The sequence below is a fragment of the Leptonychotes weddellii genome, chromosome 5, assembly GCF_054177405.1.
Source record: "Leptonychotes weddellii isolate Sample4059 chromosome 5, ASM5417740v2, whole genome shotgun sequence".
In the NCBI taxonomy this organism is placed as follows: domain Eukaryota; kingdom Metazoa; phylum Chordata; class Mammalia; order Carnivora; family Phocidae; genus Leptonychotes; species Leptonychotes weddellii.
The window spans coordinates 67,334,263-67,348,987 of record NC_138373.1 but is presented as its reverse complement, the minus strand read 5'-3'; the positions used below and the strand labels follow the sequence as shown (position 1 = coordinate 67,348,987).

Sequence of the window (14,725 nt, the reverse complement as noted above, 5' to 3'; positions counted from 1 at the left end):
AAAGAGCCAAGATGTCCACCAACAGATGAATGGATAAAGAAGATGTGGTATATATATACAATGGAATATTATGCAGCCATCAAAAGGAATGAAATCTTGCCATTTGCAACGATGTGGATGGAACTGGAGGGTATTATGCTGAGCGAAATAAGTCAATCAGAGAAAGACATGTATCATATGATCTCACTGATATGAGGAATTCTTAATCTCAGGGAAAAAACTGAGGGTTGCTGGAGTGGGGGTGGTGGGAGGGATGGGGTGGCTGGGTGATAGACATTGGGGAGGGTATGTGCTATGGAGAGTGCTGTGAATTGTGTAAGGCTGTTGAATCACAGACCTGTACCTCTGAAACAAATAATACATTATATGTTAAAAAAAAAAAAAAGAAGATAGCAGGAAGGGAAAAGTGAAGGGGGGAAATCAGAGGGGGAGACGAACCATGAGAGACTATGGACTCTGAGAAACAAACTGAGAGTTCTAGAGGGGAGGGGTTTGGAGGATGGGTTAGCCTGGTGATGGGTATTAAAGAGGGCATACTGAATGGAGCACTGGGTGTTATATGCAAACAATGAGTCATGGAACACTACATCAAAAACTAATGGTGTAACGTATAGTGATTAACATAACATAAAAAAAAAAAAAAGAGCCCTGATACCTTTTGCGGGGCGGATAATAATAATCTGGGAGCCAGAAGTGCTTGTTGCTGCTGCATTGTCACTTATTTCTAGGTCTCTTCAGGGAAAAAGTCAGTAACTATGTATTTAAGAAACATTTCCACTTAAAATTTAACATTAAATGGCTTTAACTTAATATTTTTCTCTTACACTGAAGGTTTTGTTCTGACCGCATAAACATACTCATTTATTATATCCACAACAGCTGAAAACTTACAATGCCAATATTACCATTAACAATGAAACCACGGAATGACATTTATAATTTCTTTGCAGTTCTTTTTTTCTAAGGGTGCTCAGTCCAAATATGGGGTTCTGAAGTCACTCCCCAATTTCTTTTCTAAGTAATTATGTCATAATATGATATTCAGTTATGTACACTTATTTCAGCTAGTTTATAAATTCTAGGTTTTAATTTTCTTTTTTTCCTTAATTTTCTTTTTTCCCATATTTCCAGAGAGTGTTAATCTTTTACTTCTCAATTCTTATAACAGCAGTTTATAAAATTGGGAAATTCACCCTCCTCCTATTACTTAGGTACAAATATTTCTCAGTTTTATATATCTTTTCACTTCGCTTGTGTTTTTTTTGAACCAGGTAAAACATTTAGTTTTTTATTATTATGTAGTTGAATTAATTGCTTTTGGGTTTTAAGGCAGAGTTTAGAAGATTTCCCCTTTCCAGATTACAAAGAAATCCATATAAATTTTCTTCTGGTATTTGGTTTTATTTTTAATATTTAAATTTCTAATACATTTGGAATTTATCCTGGTATAAGGTACAAGTCCAATTTTCTATTTTTCCAAATGGCTATCACTTGTCCCAATATCATTTATTTAAAGATCCACTCAAACAACTGATTTGAGACTTTCATCTTTATCACATCCTAAATTTCATATACACTGGGGTGTCATTTGGACCTTCCCACCTGTCCTATTGGTCTGTCTGGCTGCTTATGCACTGATACCATCAAAGCCATACTGTTCTAAGTGCTTAGGCTTTAATGCCTTAATATCAGCTATGTAGAGCTTGCTCCCCCTTCTCTCCCTTCCAATATTGCTCTTGTTCGTCAAGGTTTTCCCCGCTATTCTTTCTTGTATATTTCTCCATATGAACCTTATATTCAACTTGTGTGGCTCCAGGAAAGAAGAAACCAGTCTGTATTTGTTTAGGAATCATCTTAAATTTGCAGATTAAACAGAAGTGAGAGTTTTAAGTTTTATCTTCTTATCTAAGATCAGGACATTTGTTCAAATCTATTTTTATGCCTGTCAGGAGTGTTTAAAAGTTTTCTTCATATAGGCTTTGCTCATTTCTTGCTAATTTTATTCCAAAGAATGTTATATTAATAGTTGCTACTGTAAATGGGGTCTTCTACTTAACCTTCTGATTGGATATTCTTTGTATATAGGAAGGCTGCTGATTTCTTAGGCTACGTTTTAATCCACTTAAAACAAATGGTCTTCATTAGCCTGCTAAAAGCAAACAGAGATTTAATTTTTCATTTGATTTTGTTTGGTGGAAGGAATAGCACTCACTCTTTTTCCACAAGCATATTACCACTGTAGGATTTAAGTATGTTTCACAAAGGAAGACAAAAACTCACCTTGGTGTATTCATCTTTGGCCTTGGTGAGCATTCGTAAGATATCTACTTCCTTGCCCTCTCCTGAATTGAGGATCATTGGGGAGTTTCCTGCTCCACCTCCCTGATGGGCTTTCAACTGTTCATATTGAGTTAGGCTAGAAAAATAGAGGGGAAAATCCACACAAGAAAAACAAACTCAATACAAATGGCTTTTAAAACCATCTAATTCCCACCCACTTGATTTTATCTTTTTTTTTAAAGATTTTATTTATTTGTCAGAGAAACAGAGAGAAGGAGAGAGAGAGAGTGGCAGGCAGAGGGAGAGGGAGAAGCAGGCTCCCCGCTGAGCAAGGAGCCCGATGATGTGGGGCTTGATCCCAGAACCCTGGGATCATGACCTGAGCTGAAGGCAGACGCTTAACTGACTGAGCCTCCAGGCGTCCCCACTTGCTTTTATCTTGTTATAGTCATGGTAGAAGTAAGACTGCTTAGGAAGTGAAAGAAGAAAAACAAGAGTTGAGGTCCTGAGTATAGTGAGTACATGTATGAACCCAGAGGAGGGGTGGCCAAACTATGTTCTGCAGGCCAAATCCGGCACACCATGTGTTTTTGTAAAGAAAGTTACAAACAGCCACACTCACTGGTTTTTGTATCATTTACATTTAAGGCCGGCTTTCACACCATGACTGCAGAGCTGAGTAGCTGTTACACAGACCTATGGTCTCGCAAGGCCTGAAATACTTTTTGGTTTTTTTTGTTTTTTTTTTTTCAGAAAAAGTTTGCCAACTCCTCATTTAAAGCATTTGAAAGGACTCATTAATTACTAAGGAAACCCAATTTAGAGTTCTCAAACATTGAGCAAACCTCATGGCAAATAGAGATTGCCCCCTTCCTTGTTTCAACGTGCCTTGTAGTCAAAGCAAAATTGATCTCAGCAACTCAAATCCTATAGTCCTCTGGCAATTTATAAACAAGAAAGATTCCATTCCAGAAGAGGGGGCATTAAAACAAACAAACAAACAAAAAAACCCAAAAACGGAGCAATGAAGAGTGTCTTCCGTTTTCCTGAAAAAAATACAGGAGGGAGACCAGATGGCTCCTATATGGTGCCAGGGGACATTAAGAAAAATACTTTTTCCTTTTGTGTGCTTTGACTTTCAGCTCAAATTTTTATAACGGCCATGCCATTTATGGTAAAAGACATCTGAGAACTTACTGGGAGATTTAATTCTAACTGAGGAAGGGCTCAGAATCCACACATATCAGCTGCTTATTGCTAGTCAACAATCAATTTCCTGCCCCAGCTGTTAAGTAATTACTGCAGAATGCTAACAATTTGAGCACGGTCTCTTGGCTGAGCCACAGGGTATTTTTTCATCTATATGAAATCCTGCTATTATTATCCGTTGTACAGTTTACAATAACATGAATGTGTTAGGAACTAGTTGTTATGGGGGTAAATACCATTTTGAACACACTTAATCACCATCTGCAACGTGAGCTGGTTACCTACAATTAGCTATCGCAAGCTAGATTTTCAGAAATCTATTTATAAAAAAGTGTCCCACACATTTCATTTTTGGGGGTCACTTTTTAGTCATTTCATTGCCCCAGGATTTAAAATTGGAAACCAGTCCTTTCACAGATGGAGACGTGTTGTCAGATTTGCGTGGGCAGAAGCCATACTGTGTGTCTGGCGGAGCCCAGTCACCGGCCGGGACACAGCATGTGTAGGAAACGTATTTCATTCTGAGGCTCTAAACCATCCCCATAAAGCAGGGAAATACTGCGTCACAGGGAGCAGCCTTGGGGCTCAAGAACTGATCAAGGATTTGACCAGTCACAGAGGAAACAGCACGCTTACCTGGGCCTCCCTTTCAATGCAGTCAGGGGGCCAAGAGTAGGACAGTCAGACCCTGATTTAAGTTTCCCAAAACGCAGGTGAGACAAACCACAAGGTATCAAGAGATTAAAAGAAAAAGAGACTAGCAGCAAAAAAAAAAAGGGACTGCCTACCAATCACTAAACTAATATTAACTCCAAAATTTCCAGTAAGATTGAAAATAAAGTCTATCCTAAGTACTCACAGCATTTGAGATGTGAGGAAACTCTGAGCTTCCACAACCATGGAAATGCAGTTAAAGGAAAGCGTTTAGGGTGGGAAGAAAATGAAAGATTTTAGAGAATGTGTAGCAGCCTTTAAAATATTCCGAATGTTCTTTTTACTGAAAGCTATACTGATGACTTTTCAGAGAAAAAAAGCCCTGCTAATTTACAAATGAGGAAAATATTGAAGAAAACTGCCATCTGGAACAATTCATATTATAGATATTTCACCCGTGAAGAACAAAAATGAGGTGAACTATTCTACATGATAAACCTTACCTAGTGAAAATGTAAAAAGTTGTGACTATGTTTATTTTTCATTTAAGTAATAGTAAATGTTTTCCTAGCCATGGAGGAAAGGGCTGCTGTAAGAGATACAGTCTGCTAAAAATATAGTGGAGTTACTCTTGAGAAACACAAACAAATGCATCACGTCCAGAAAAATACTTAGCCTTTCAGCACCTACTTTTTCATAAGCTCTGCAATTCTTTGGCATTCTTCCTTATCGTAAAACCAAATCCCATATATGGACACTGCAAAAAACACATCAAACAAATTATGAGCACCTTTAAAACTACAAAATGGAAAGAAATTCCCTTTCCAACTTGAAGAAAATACATACTTATGGATAAACAAATCTAATCATTGGAGTTTAAGCTTGAAAACCTAGCGTTGGAATTGTCTAAGCCCACAGAGAACTCTGGAGTGGTCTTATGCATATGTGGGGACACATATGCCCCCCAATAATCTGTGCTATCCTTAACAATATAGCACCTGAACGTAACAGGCACTTGGCAAATGCTTCTTAAATGAATGAATACAGATTGAAGTGAAATCAGAATTTCTAAACTCCTGGCTTTGAAATGTCACTGTGTCCAGGGAGTCTGGGTGGCTCAGTCGTTAAGCTTCTACCTTTGGCTCAGGTCATGATCCTAGGGTCCTGGGATTGAGCCCTGCATCGGGCTCCCTGCTCCGTGGGAAGCCTGCTTCTCCCTCTCCCACTCCCCCTGCTTGTGTTCCCTCTCTCGCTGTGTCTCTCTCTGTCAAATAAATAAATAAAATCTTAAGAAAAAAGAAAAGTCACTGTGTCCAGACTCCAGTTGCACATTTATACACATATTTCATCTTTATTGTGAAGTATCCAGAAAGCTGATGCATGAAATTAAGCCTAGAAACCTCTCTCCGCCCTCCACTTCCTCCCAGGAATATGTTCACCGAAAAATTGGCTTTCTAAGCTGTAAGTTAGGACACAGTGCAGGAAAAAATAAAATTCAATAACAAATCTCTGACTTCAAAATGCCTGTATGGAAAATTTATAACTGTTGAAAGATGAGATGTGACCATGACTTAATCATTTAGTAATGAAAGAAAAATGTGGTATAATGGAGCTATGGATTCATTTAACAAGTTTCAAAATAAATTGTATACTTTAGTATGTGCCTATCTACGTCATTTTTATAGCAAAGGCTAGACAGTTCCTAAATACATTTATAATGATCAAGTTGAGGATCTGCTGGTAGTAATCATATAAATAATGCACTAGCTACAGATACATTTTCAAACGCTTCATTGAAACCAGCAGCAATGTTACGATAGGGCAATGAAAAGCAACAAAATATATTTTTTAAAGGAAAAACTTTTTAAAATTTGAACATTCAAAATATTTAATTATCTGAATATTATTTGTTCATTAAAACAGCTATGATGCTTTGACAACTTCTTTCCCCACCCACCTGACCAATGCCTCAGTGTGAGATTTCTGCTTCTTGTCAGTAGTGATTCAGATAACAAAAGCTTCAGGAAATGTCTTCTCAGTGCTATTTTAGGCGGATATTTTTAAAAGGAACCCCATAAATCTGAATTACTGACTTGCCAAAAGGTGGCAACGGGGTTTTAAACTTTTTGTATGATTAGTGTGCCAGGATATTTTACCAACCTACACGTGAAGAGGGGGAAAGAAATGGAAAGAACCCTCCAGCATTTTCTTGAATAGGACCATCTTATCCTCTTAAAAATACATACACATATTTCTCTTTACTACACTGATAATCTTTTGAAAAAAGAATATCTGAGTTCTGAAGCCTATGTGCTGAGAGAGCCTTACTATCAAAAAGAAATTATTTCGTCTCAAGGTCATTAAATGTGTATCTTAAAACTTTTCATTCAAGATTGTTAGCAGCCCGTCCACATTAACGTCCTACTCTGACTGCCTACACACACTGTGACACACTAACCCATCTCAGCTAGTGTCCTTGGAAGCACAAGTACCCTGGATCACCGACATTCAAAGACAATAAATCTGAATACGGTTGTGTCTTACGGTGGTTTTAATCTTAGTTATAAAACTAACAGCTCAGTCTGCTTTTTTGGTTACAGTGATAACTTCCTTTCCTGGGAGACTGGGTTTTCCAAAACTATCAGAAAAGAAAGGTGGTAGGTAGCAGGGGGAAAAAACACAGCATGACTACGAACTTGCAGGCCCAGTCGCAGCGGGGAACCAGCCATTTGTGCCTCATCTGTAGGATATATTAGTAGAAATGCTCTGAGTGTCATTTTGTTTGTTTGTTTGATGTTACACATTTGTGGCATTTGACATAAGGAATTCGGTTTTCGGAAGAGCGGGATGCCAAGGAAACTGTTGATACAAACAGAAAAGCAGTTTGACAATGTCATTACCATGAGATAAATGAAATGTAGATTTAGGGAGGAAAAATGCTATGAAAACATCTTTCAGATGTCAGCGCAGAATGAAGGGAAGACCAGGTTTGTCATGACTATTTGAGACATTGTGGAGATTTCTTTAGAACCTGATCATTTATCATTAAAACAACATGACTTCAAGCGTAAAATGGGCTCATTTTGAAATAGCATTTTCATCCCAGTTAATATCTGGTTTGAACGTAAAACGTAACTCGTCAGGGGAGAAAAAAACAGATTTACCAACAGTCCTGGCTACTGAAGGGTAGCACCAAGATAAAATGTTGAACTGGGCCTAAGTTTTTTCTCCTTAAAATAGTTTTGCGGCTTGCGTTACATTCCAGTAGGAGAGGGGCCGCGGTTCCATGAACGTGCACATTCCAACCGAAGTTTTCTGCCTCTTAGGCCCAAGGTCTCCCAACCCCTGGACAAACCTATCACTTCCCGCACAAGAGGGTATATCAAAGCAGCTCGTGGTGATATATAAAAACCAGAGATCATCATGCCTCAGGGAGGTGATGAGCTGACAGGCTGACAGAAACAATTAACTTCACATTTCAATCCCAGTTTTCCTGTAAAAGCCACTGGGTGAGGGAGGCAGTGAGTGCGGCAGGCAAGGAAGAAAAAACTCCGTTGAGAAGAACCCAAAAAGAAGGTGTGGTTTTTCGAATTCTAAGCCTGAAAAAGTAATCACTGTGACCTGAATTTGCAGCGATGGTGACGTGCTGTGTGGGCCTGCAGAACGCTGAAACGTTATTGTGGGAATGACCTCTGGGCTTTAAGAAATTACAAGGAGGGAAGCTTGCGAGGAGGCTATTTATTTACTTGAAAACAGTGACCTAATAGTACACATCTGGAGGTTCACCATGCTTCGAGCCTTTGGCCAGCCCTCTGCGCCTGCATACCAGCCACTTCCCAGTCACCCCGCCACCGAAGCAGAGGTGAAGTTTAAGGGCACTTTGGTGCATGAAGCTCAACTCAACTGGTTCTACATCCCTCCTGGAGGTAAGAAACCCCAAAATGAATAGGAAGAACAGGTTGAAATGTACTCCAAAATATTCTAATGACATCTAGAATGTGTGACATAAGGACTCATCTTTTTGGCAATCCTCTTCGTATTTAATACAGGACTTTTCAGCAGCACAGTTGGGAAATTTTGCCTAAAATTGCACTGTGGTGGTCTATCTCATGCTTTGGAAATTCTCAATCAGAAACAAAACCAATGTTTGGGGCAACAGGCAAGATAATATTGCCTTTATATAGCTATTGAAGCATCAATCTTCCCTTTTCCTTTTAAGTCTGCATGGATGATTAAGGAAAGCAAAATCTCCCTATTAGATTTCATGTCTGAATGTCATAGGTACACACAGATGACAGACAGAGCAAGCTGATTGTATCTGATAATGGTATTTTCTTCTTTTTTAATTTCTTCAGCAGAAAAATCTAAAGCTGGTAAAATGTTAAGAGGCTAGTTAAAAGGTCATCAGAGGCAATATCAAAATGTCCTTAAATCACATTCATTTAGAACTCTTGGATTCTTTTTAGCATGGAGCATTACTTCATTCTGGATGTTCTTTGGGGATTTACCTTATCTAGTTTATGTTCCTAACAAATATTTCTATACAATCTGTTCTTTTAAGACATTTATCATTTGTTCCATATTTTACCCAAAATATCTTTCAACTCCAAATCATGAATGGTAGCTTGCAATCTTTTAACAAGGACTCATGCTAATATTTGTGCAACTTTAAAATATAAGGCATATTTCCATGCAGTTAGGAAGTAGATAATGCATAATTACATAGGTAAAGTTTAAATAGGCATGAGAAGGATATCTGATTTGGCAATGCTCTCCTTTCTCTCTCTCTCTTTAATAATAATTTCACTCAAAAGCATAGGGATATATATTTCTTAGAATGCAGCAAAGAAGGCATTTAAATTCTTTTTTTCACTAGGAAAACTATGGAAATGTGGCAGTGTAAATTACACAAATCTCTTCTGCGCACTTAAGGATAAACCAAAATTTTAAAATTTCTTCAAACTCCGTTCGTCTCATCAAGTCTTTCCCAAATGAGTGGAATAATAATCCCAATGTAAGAACCAAGAACATCTAAACATACATTTGATGTAAACACTTGTTTTTGAGATTCGCTCAAATATCATATGTCTTGATTTATGGTACCATTTATCTATTTCAAGTTTCTGTAAGATTGACCACACTGAGGATGACTGGTTACTGGTATTTGGTAGTAAGCATGCACACACAGCTACTACCCCCTGAAAGATCACAAGGTAGCTAAGAAATTAGAAACTTAGAACCGTGAAGTTTTAGAGCTGGAAGGCAGCTGAGATGTGGGTAGTTCAATAGCCTATTTCACTAATGAGGAATGTGTGGTCTCACAAGGTGAAATGACTTAGCCAATGACATCTTGACTGGTTCCATCTGTTTGCTCTGAAATATGCTCCTCCCCCAGCCTTACAAATGAAATAAATAAGACGGAAACAAGTTTTACATTTGACTGAGTTGTAGGCTTGGTTATAAGAGACGGAAATGAGCCTTTTCTAAAGCCAAGCTTCATATGGAATCTCAAGAGGAAAAAAGGCGAGAGGGAAGGGAGGGAGGAGATGAGTGTGGACGGAAAGGAGAGGGAGGAAAGAGAGAGGAATCCGAGATTTCTAGTATTGGCCCTACTTTGATGGCAGTGAGTGCTAGGACAGCAATCACACTGCCCTTGTCCTGGCAGCCACAGATGGGAAACACAAGCTATGTTTGGCGGCTCCATGTTGACTCTGTACTTCTACCCCATTTGGAATGCTTTGCACTAAAAATGTTTTTCTTCCTCATGTTCTTCAATGCCTTTAAAGTAATGTTCTTTCATTCACCTTCTGCCTTAGCTCTACTGACCAAACACGGACACGATCTTGTAAAACAAAATCTTCACTGGCCACAGAGAGAATCTACATAGCACTGTTATCTTTGGCCCCTGGTCTGGTTCTTTTCATATGACATAGTTTTACTGCACCTCACAAATCAGTGATCCCATGATCTCAAAATATTGGAAAGTTCACAATAGATGAGAAGCAGTTTCTATTTTATGGGTGACTAATCCTCATGAAACATTTTGGGAGAAACAGTAGAAAACCTAAATAAATACTGTGAAGTATAACAACCTTTCTTCTAAATAAGTTAACTTCACTAGAAAGTTAATGCCATAAACAGCAACGACAAAAACAATCTCTCAACTAAAGCATTAAACTAATTTGGGTTAAATTAATATGTATCTCCAACTATAAACTAGCATTTATTATTTTGAAAGAAAAGGATGGATTTATCTTTTAAGAAGTTTTTATTTATAACAAATGCATGTTATGTCATTAGGCCTTCCGAATCTCCACAGAGGTCATTATCCTCCCAAAATGAGACCCCAGAGGTCTGTGGCTGGCCTCAAGTTCATGAAAGGCCAGGTGGAATCTTTTTCATGATACACTAACTTCCTAATTTTATTTATTTCAGGGTAAAGTTCCTTTAATCTAAGAGATTTAACAGAGTAAATAACCATTTTAAAAAACATTAGGAAGAGAAAAAGTCTTCAGTAACAATAAATATAAATAGGAACAACTTATTCTGTTTTGTTGGTCATTTAAATTTATATTTTCTTTTTGTTCATAACCCTGCTGATAAATTTCAAAATCTAGACCACAAATAACAAACATGGGTTCCCCAAAGTGTCTTTCCCCCTCTCTGAGCTAACAGTCCTCCTGAAGACTCAGGTTTTCCCATTCCTGTAGGGATAAATAGCCTCAACTTTTCTGTTGTTCCCATAGTTTTTTTGTATATCCTTGCGCCAAAAAAAAGAAAAAAAATTGAGCACACATCATAATTAAGTATTTACACAACTGTTTCCTCCACTAGACTATGAGCTCCAGCATAATGACAAGCATGTGGTAGATATTCAACAAATATTTGCTGAGTTGAACTGAAATCAGACTTTAAGATCTTATAGTATGAGTACGCCTTGTAATGCTAATATTAATAGTTACCACTATTCTTGGCTAATTACACATCACAGACTAGATGTCCTAGATCCTCTGTATTCAATGATCACAACCTCTACCAGGGATTACAGCATGGGGATTCTCCTCACAGTGCTCCTTTATTTCTCCTTGTAACTGGAGTTTATTTAGCTTTAAACATTTGGTAACCTTAGGCATCAGTAATGTTGATGGGATCTTGTCATTAAGGGACGAGCTCCCTAGGATTGTATATTTCTATTGATCCAGCACTATGCAAGCATTAATATATTCATTTTATGTGTATTTATTATTACAACAATTCTACCATATACCAGTCTTCCTGATTGAATACCTGTCAGGCCCTGGCAACTAAGAGCTCAAAGAATGCAATTAATCTGCAAAATCACATACATTTATCTTCAGAGTATAACTAATAGTACTTCGATCTAGCAGAAAAAAAGAATTCAAATTCCAGTCATGTCTGATAATAGTAATCTGAAGCTTACATGTAATACAAGTACCTAAATTATCTTAAAAACATAATATTTATATGCAATGTCAATTATTCCAGCAACACACTGAAAACATACTATTTGAAGTGAATCTCAATGTAGTAAAATAAGTCTTATCTCACACAATTGTATTTTGCAAAAAATACATGTTTAACCTAAACATAAAAGAGTATTTCTACAAGTCAGAACTTGTTCCAATGAAAAGCAGACTTCTTCATATTTGAATCAGATTATTTAACCAACTGTTTAATAATTATAGTAATAGCTTTACTGAAAATACCCTACCTATAAAGTATATGATCAATGAAAAATTTCTGAGATTTTATATAGCCGTGGCCTACCAAGAGGAGCTGAATATTACTTCTTCATTGAAGGAAAGTGAGCCAGAGTTTCTGTACTTTTTCCAATTTGACCTTAATCTATAATTACGGATATAGGAGATACTACTTTTCCCAAAGCCCTTTATGTTATACACAGTTGAATCATGTTTTGGTCCCACTTAAATTAAATTAGAGTTCTAAGGCTGTATATAGGATAATTCTAACATAAATTCTTGGCTAAAATTGTTTTCTTTTTCCAAAACCCATAAGAACATGAAGATTTGCAATTTTTCCTTCTGTGGTTAAGAAGAAAATTAATCCAATAGTTTCAAATTAGTTATCTGAAACTATTTTCTAAATGATTTTTGGACAAAAATCAGTAATATAAAAGATAGACTCTAAAAGAACAGATATGAACACTCAGTGTAGCCATAATGAGCACTTACTATATGCAAAGCACTGTGTTAGCGTAGGAAAACTGAAAGATGCTTCACACATTAAGCATTTCAGAAAGTGTTTTGGAATCCAGTTTTTGCTCTGCCAAGATTTAGACTTCTATCATGCCAAACTGGGCTCTCAGAAACAAAATATAAAATACAGTCTATCTCCAAGCCACAAATGTAGTGTATGAATCCAAATAGCATCACTATGCAGATGTTTCTTTGGTAGAAGTTGAGAATCTTAAAAGTTCTTAAAAATCTTATGGTTCATGGGGCGCCTGGGTGGCTCAGTCATTAAGTGTCTGCCTTTGGCTCAGGTCATGATCCCAGGGTCCTGGGATCGAGCCCCGCATCGAGCCCCGCATCGGGCTCCCTGCTCTGCGGGAAGCCTGCTTCTCCCTCCCCCACTCCCTCTGCTTGTGTTCCCTCTCTCACTGTGTCTCTCTGTCAAATAAATAAATAAAAATCTTAAAAAAAAAAGTGTTTATGGTTCAGGATATAATAAAAGTGACTTCACTTCAATTTCATTCTCACATAGTATCTGTGTATCACCTTTGCCACAGGGGTTCTTCATCTAAGCACACCAGATTGCTAAGTCAATTAAGTTTAGATATGCTTATACAGTTTCCCATTAAATTCATGTGACGGTCCTATATCCAGTGAGTCCCCTAATAATAAATGATGAAAGTCTGGAGGCTGTGTAAATTGGGTGGTTAGGGTGAAGAGAAGTATTGTTTATCTAGCTCGTGTGTGTGTTTCAAGGAGCTACCAGGTATCACAACACAACACAGTAAAAAAAAAAAAACATGAAACCCAGATGTACCATGTGGCTCACGAGTGAAATTTTGCTTTACGTGAGGCTTTTCAGAGCCTTCTTTAATTGATAGGATGCCAGTTATTTAGATTAATAGTCTCCTTTAGAGTTTAGATCTTTTCCTTTCAGCATGAACTGAGCATTGACAGAACAAAAGAGTGATTCTGGGTTAAGGTCAGAGTGACAAGTTTCATCACTCAAGTCACAGTAGATGTATAACCCTTAATCATATATTAAAACATATTAGCTTTCTGAGCAATGATGCATAATAAATAGATCAATTTTTCAGTTAGAATGGCAAAGGAGACTTATACAGACACAGAGTAAGATTCAGTGACCACATTATAATTTTTAAATTTTGGTGGTCTTTCTTTCTCACTAAGAAGCTTCCAGCTGGTAGAAAGAATCCTTGGTTCTCTAGTGCAACCAACGGTGCTCTCATGTACAGTAGAAGACAAGACTGTATAAGTTACCTATTCTAATTGCATATGAAATGTCAAATTCCTTGTCTCCCATCCCATATTGCACATGATTTGAATGAATTTACTTTAAGGATCTTATATCACTGGACAGATCTTTAATAGAACATTCTCTTCTTATTCCTGTGAATACTAAGATCTGCCTAGCAAGAATGTCAAGTATTTTTGGCCATATAATTACTTTAAAGATGTTTCTTGACTCTAGAGGGCTTCAGGAGTTCAGTAAAATCCCTAAAGTTGTATGCATGCAAAATGATGTGTAAATATGCAAATAGACATGTTTGGATGTAGGGAAGTACAAAGCATAGACCCCCCCAGAACAATGCCTGGCACATAACAGGCAATTAAAAAATATTGCAGGGGCAGGCAGGAAGGAAATTCCTCAGATTCTCAAAGGGATTTGTGACCCAAAGAAGGTTAAGAACTACTATTTGAGGATCAATACACCACTAAATACCTTAGAATGGAAAAATAAACTCTCAATTATCTGTGGAGAGATAATGTGACTTTCATTTTCTTAGTAATAAATTTACACAGAGTTCACTTTTAACCTTTCAAATTGCTTTTGTAGTAATTGCCTGAACTGATTCCAAGGTTAAGAAAATAGATGATAAAGTCTTGAGGTCTTAGAATTTGTTAAGTTGTAAGACCTTTTATTCCTCCACGTAGCCTGAAGTCTAGGAGAGGGCTTAAAAAGGAGACTTCACATCCTCAGCCACAGCAAGGGTGAACCACACAGTTCAGCTTCCGCTACTGTTTCGCATTATTAGCTTGAGAGGTGGGATTTTCTTTCTTTCTTTCTTTTTTTAAGTAGGCTCCATGCCCAGTGTGCCCAACCTGGGGCTTGAGCCCTGAGGTCAAGACCTGAGCTGAGATCAAGAGTCGGACACTTAACCTACTGAGCCACCCAGTAGGTGGGATTTTCAGTCTCTACCATAAAATGGCCAACAGGGAGGAATTTCAGAAAGCTGAGCTACTTTTTGGCTCTTTCTCAATTACCCCAAGCATAACGTCTTCAAACCTGGACAAAAAATTAGACATATGTCCATAGGGGACAATTCTAGAATATAAATGATTTGGGA

At 37.5% G+C, this 14,725-nt stretch overlaps 1 protein-coding gene across 7 annotated transcripts in view; it reads right to left on the bottom strand.

Annotated features, from left to right (window-relative positions):
* The window catches only part of DCP1B (decapping mRNA 1B), a 54,775-nt gene that overhangs the window by 15,030 nt on the left and 25,020 nt on the right, over nucleotides 1–14,725 (bottom strand). For 6 of the 7 annotated variants that reach the window (XM_081820961.1, XM_031037939.2, XM_081820964.1 and 3 more), the window contains exons 4-5: nucleotides 4,834–4,900; nucleotides 2,281–2,416 (exon numbers count right to left, since the gene is read on the bottom strand). In XM_081820961.1, the coding sequence (XP_081677087.1) occupies nucleotides 2,281–2,416; nucleotides 4,834–4,900 (203 nt within the window). Of the gene's footprint in view, nucleotides 1–2,280; nucleotides 2,417–4,833; nucleotides 4,901–6,839; nucleotides 6,929–14,725 lie in introns of those variants that run through there. The other variant, XM_081820963.1, reaches the window with a different exon arrangement.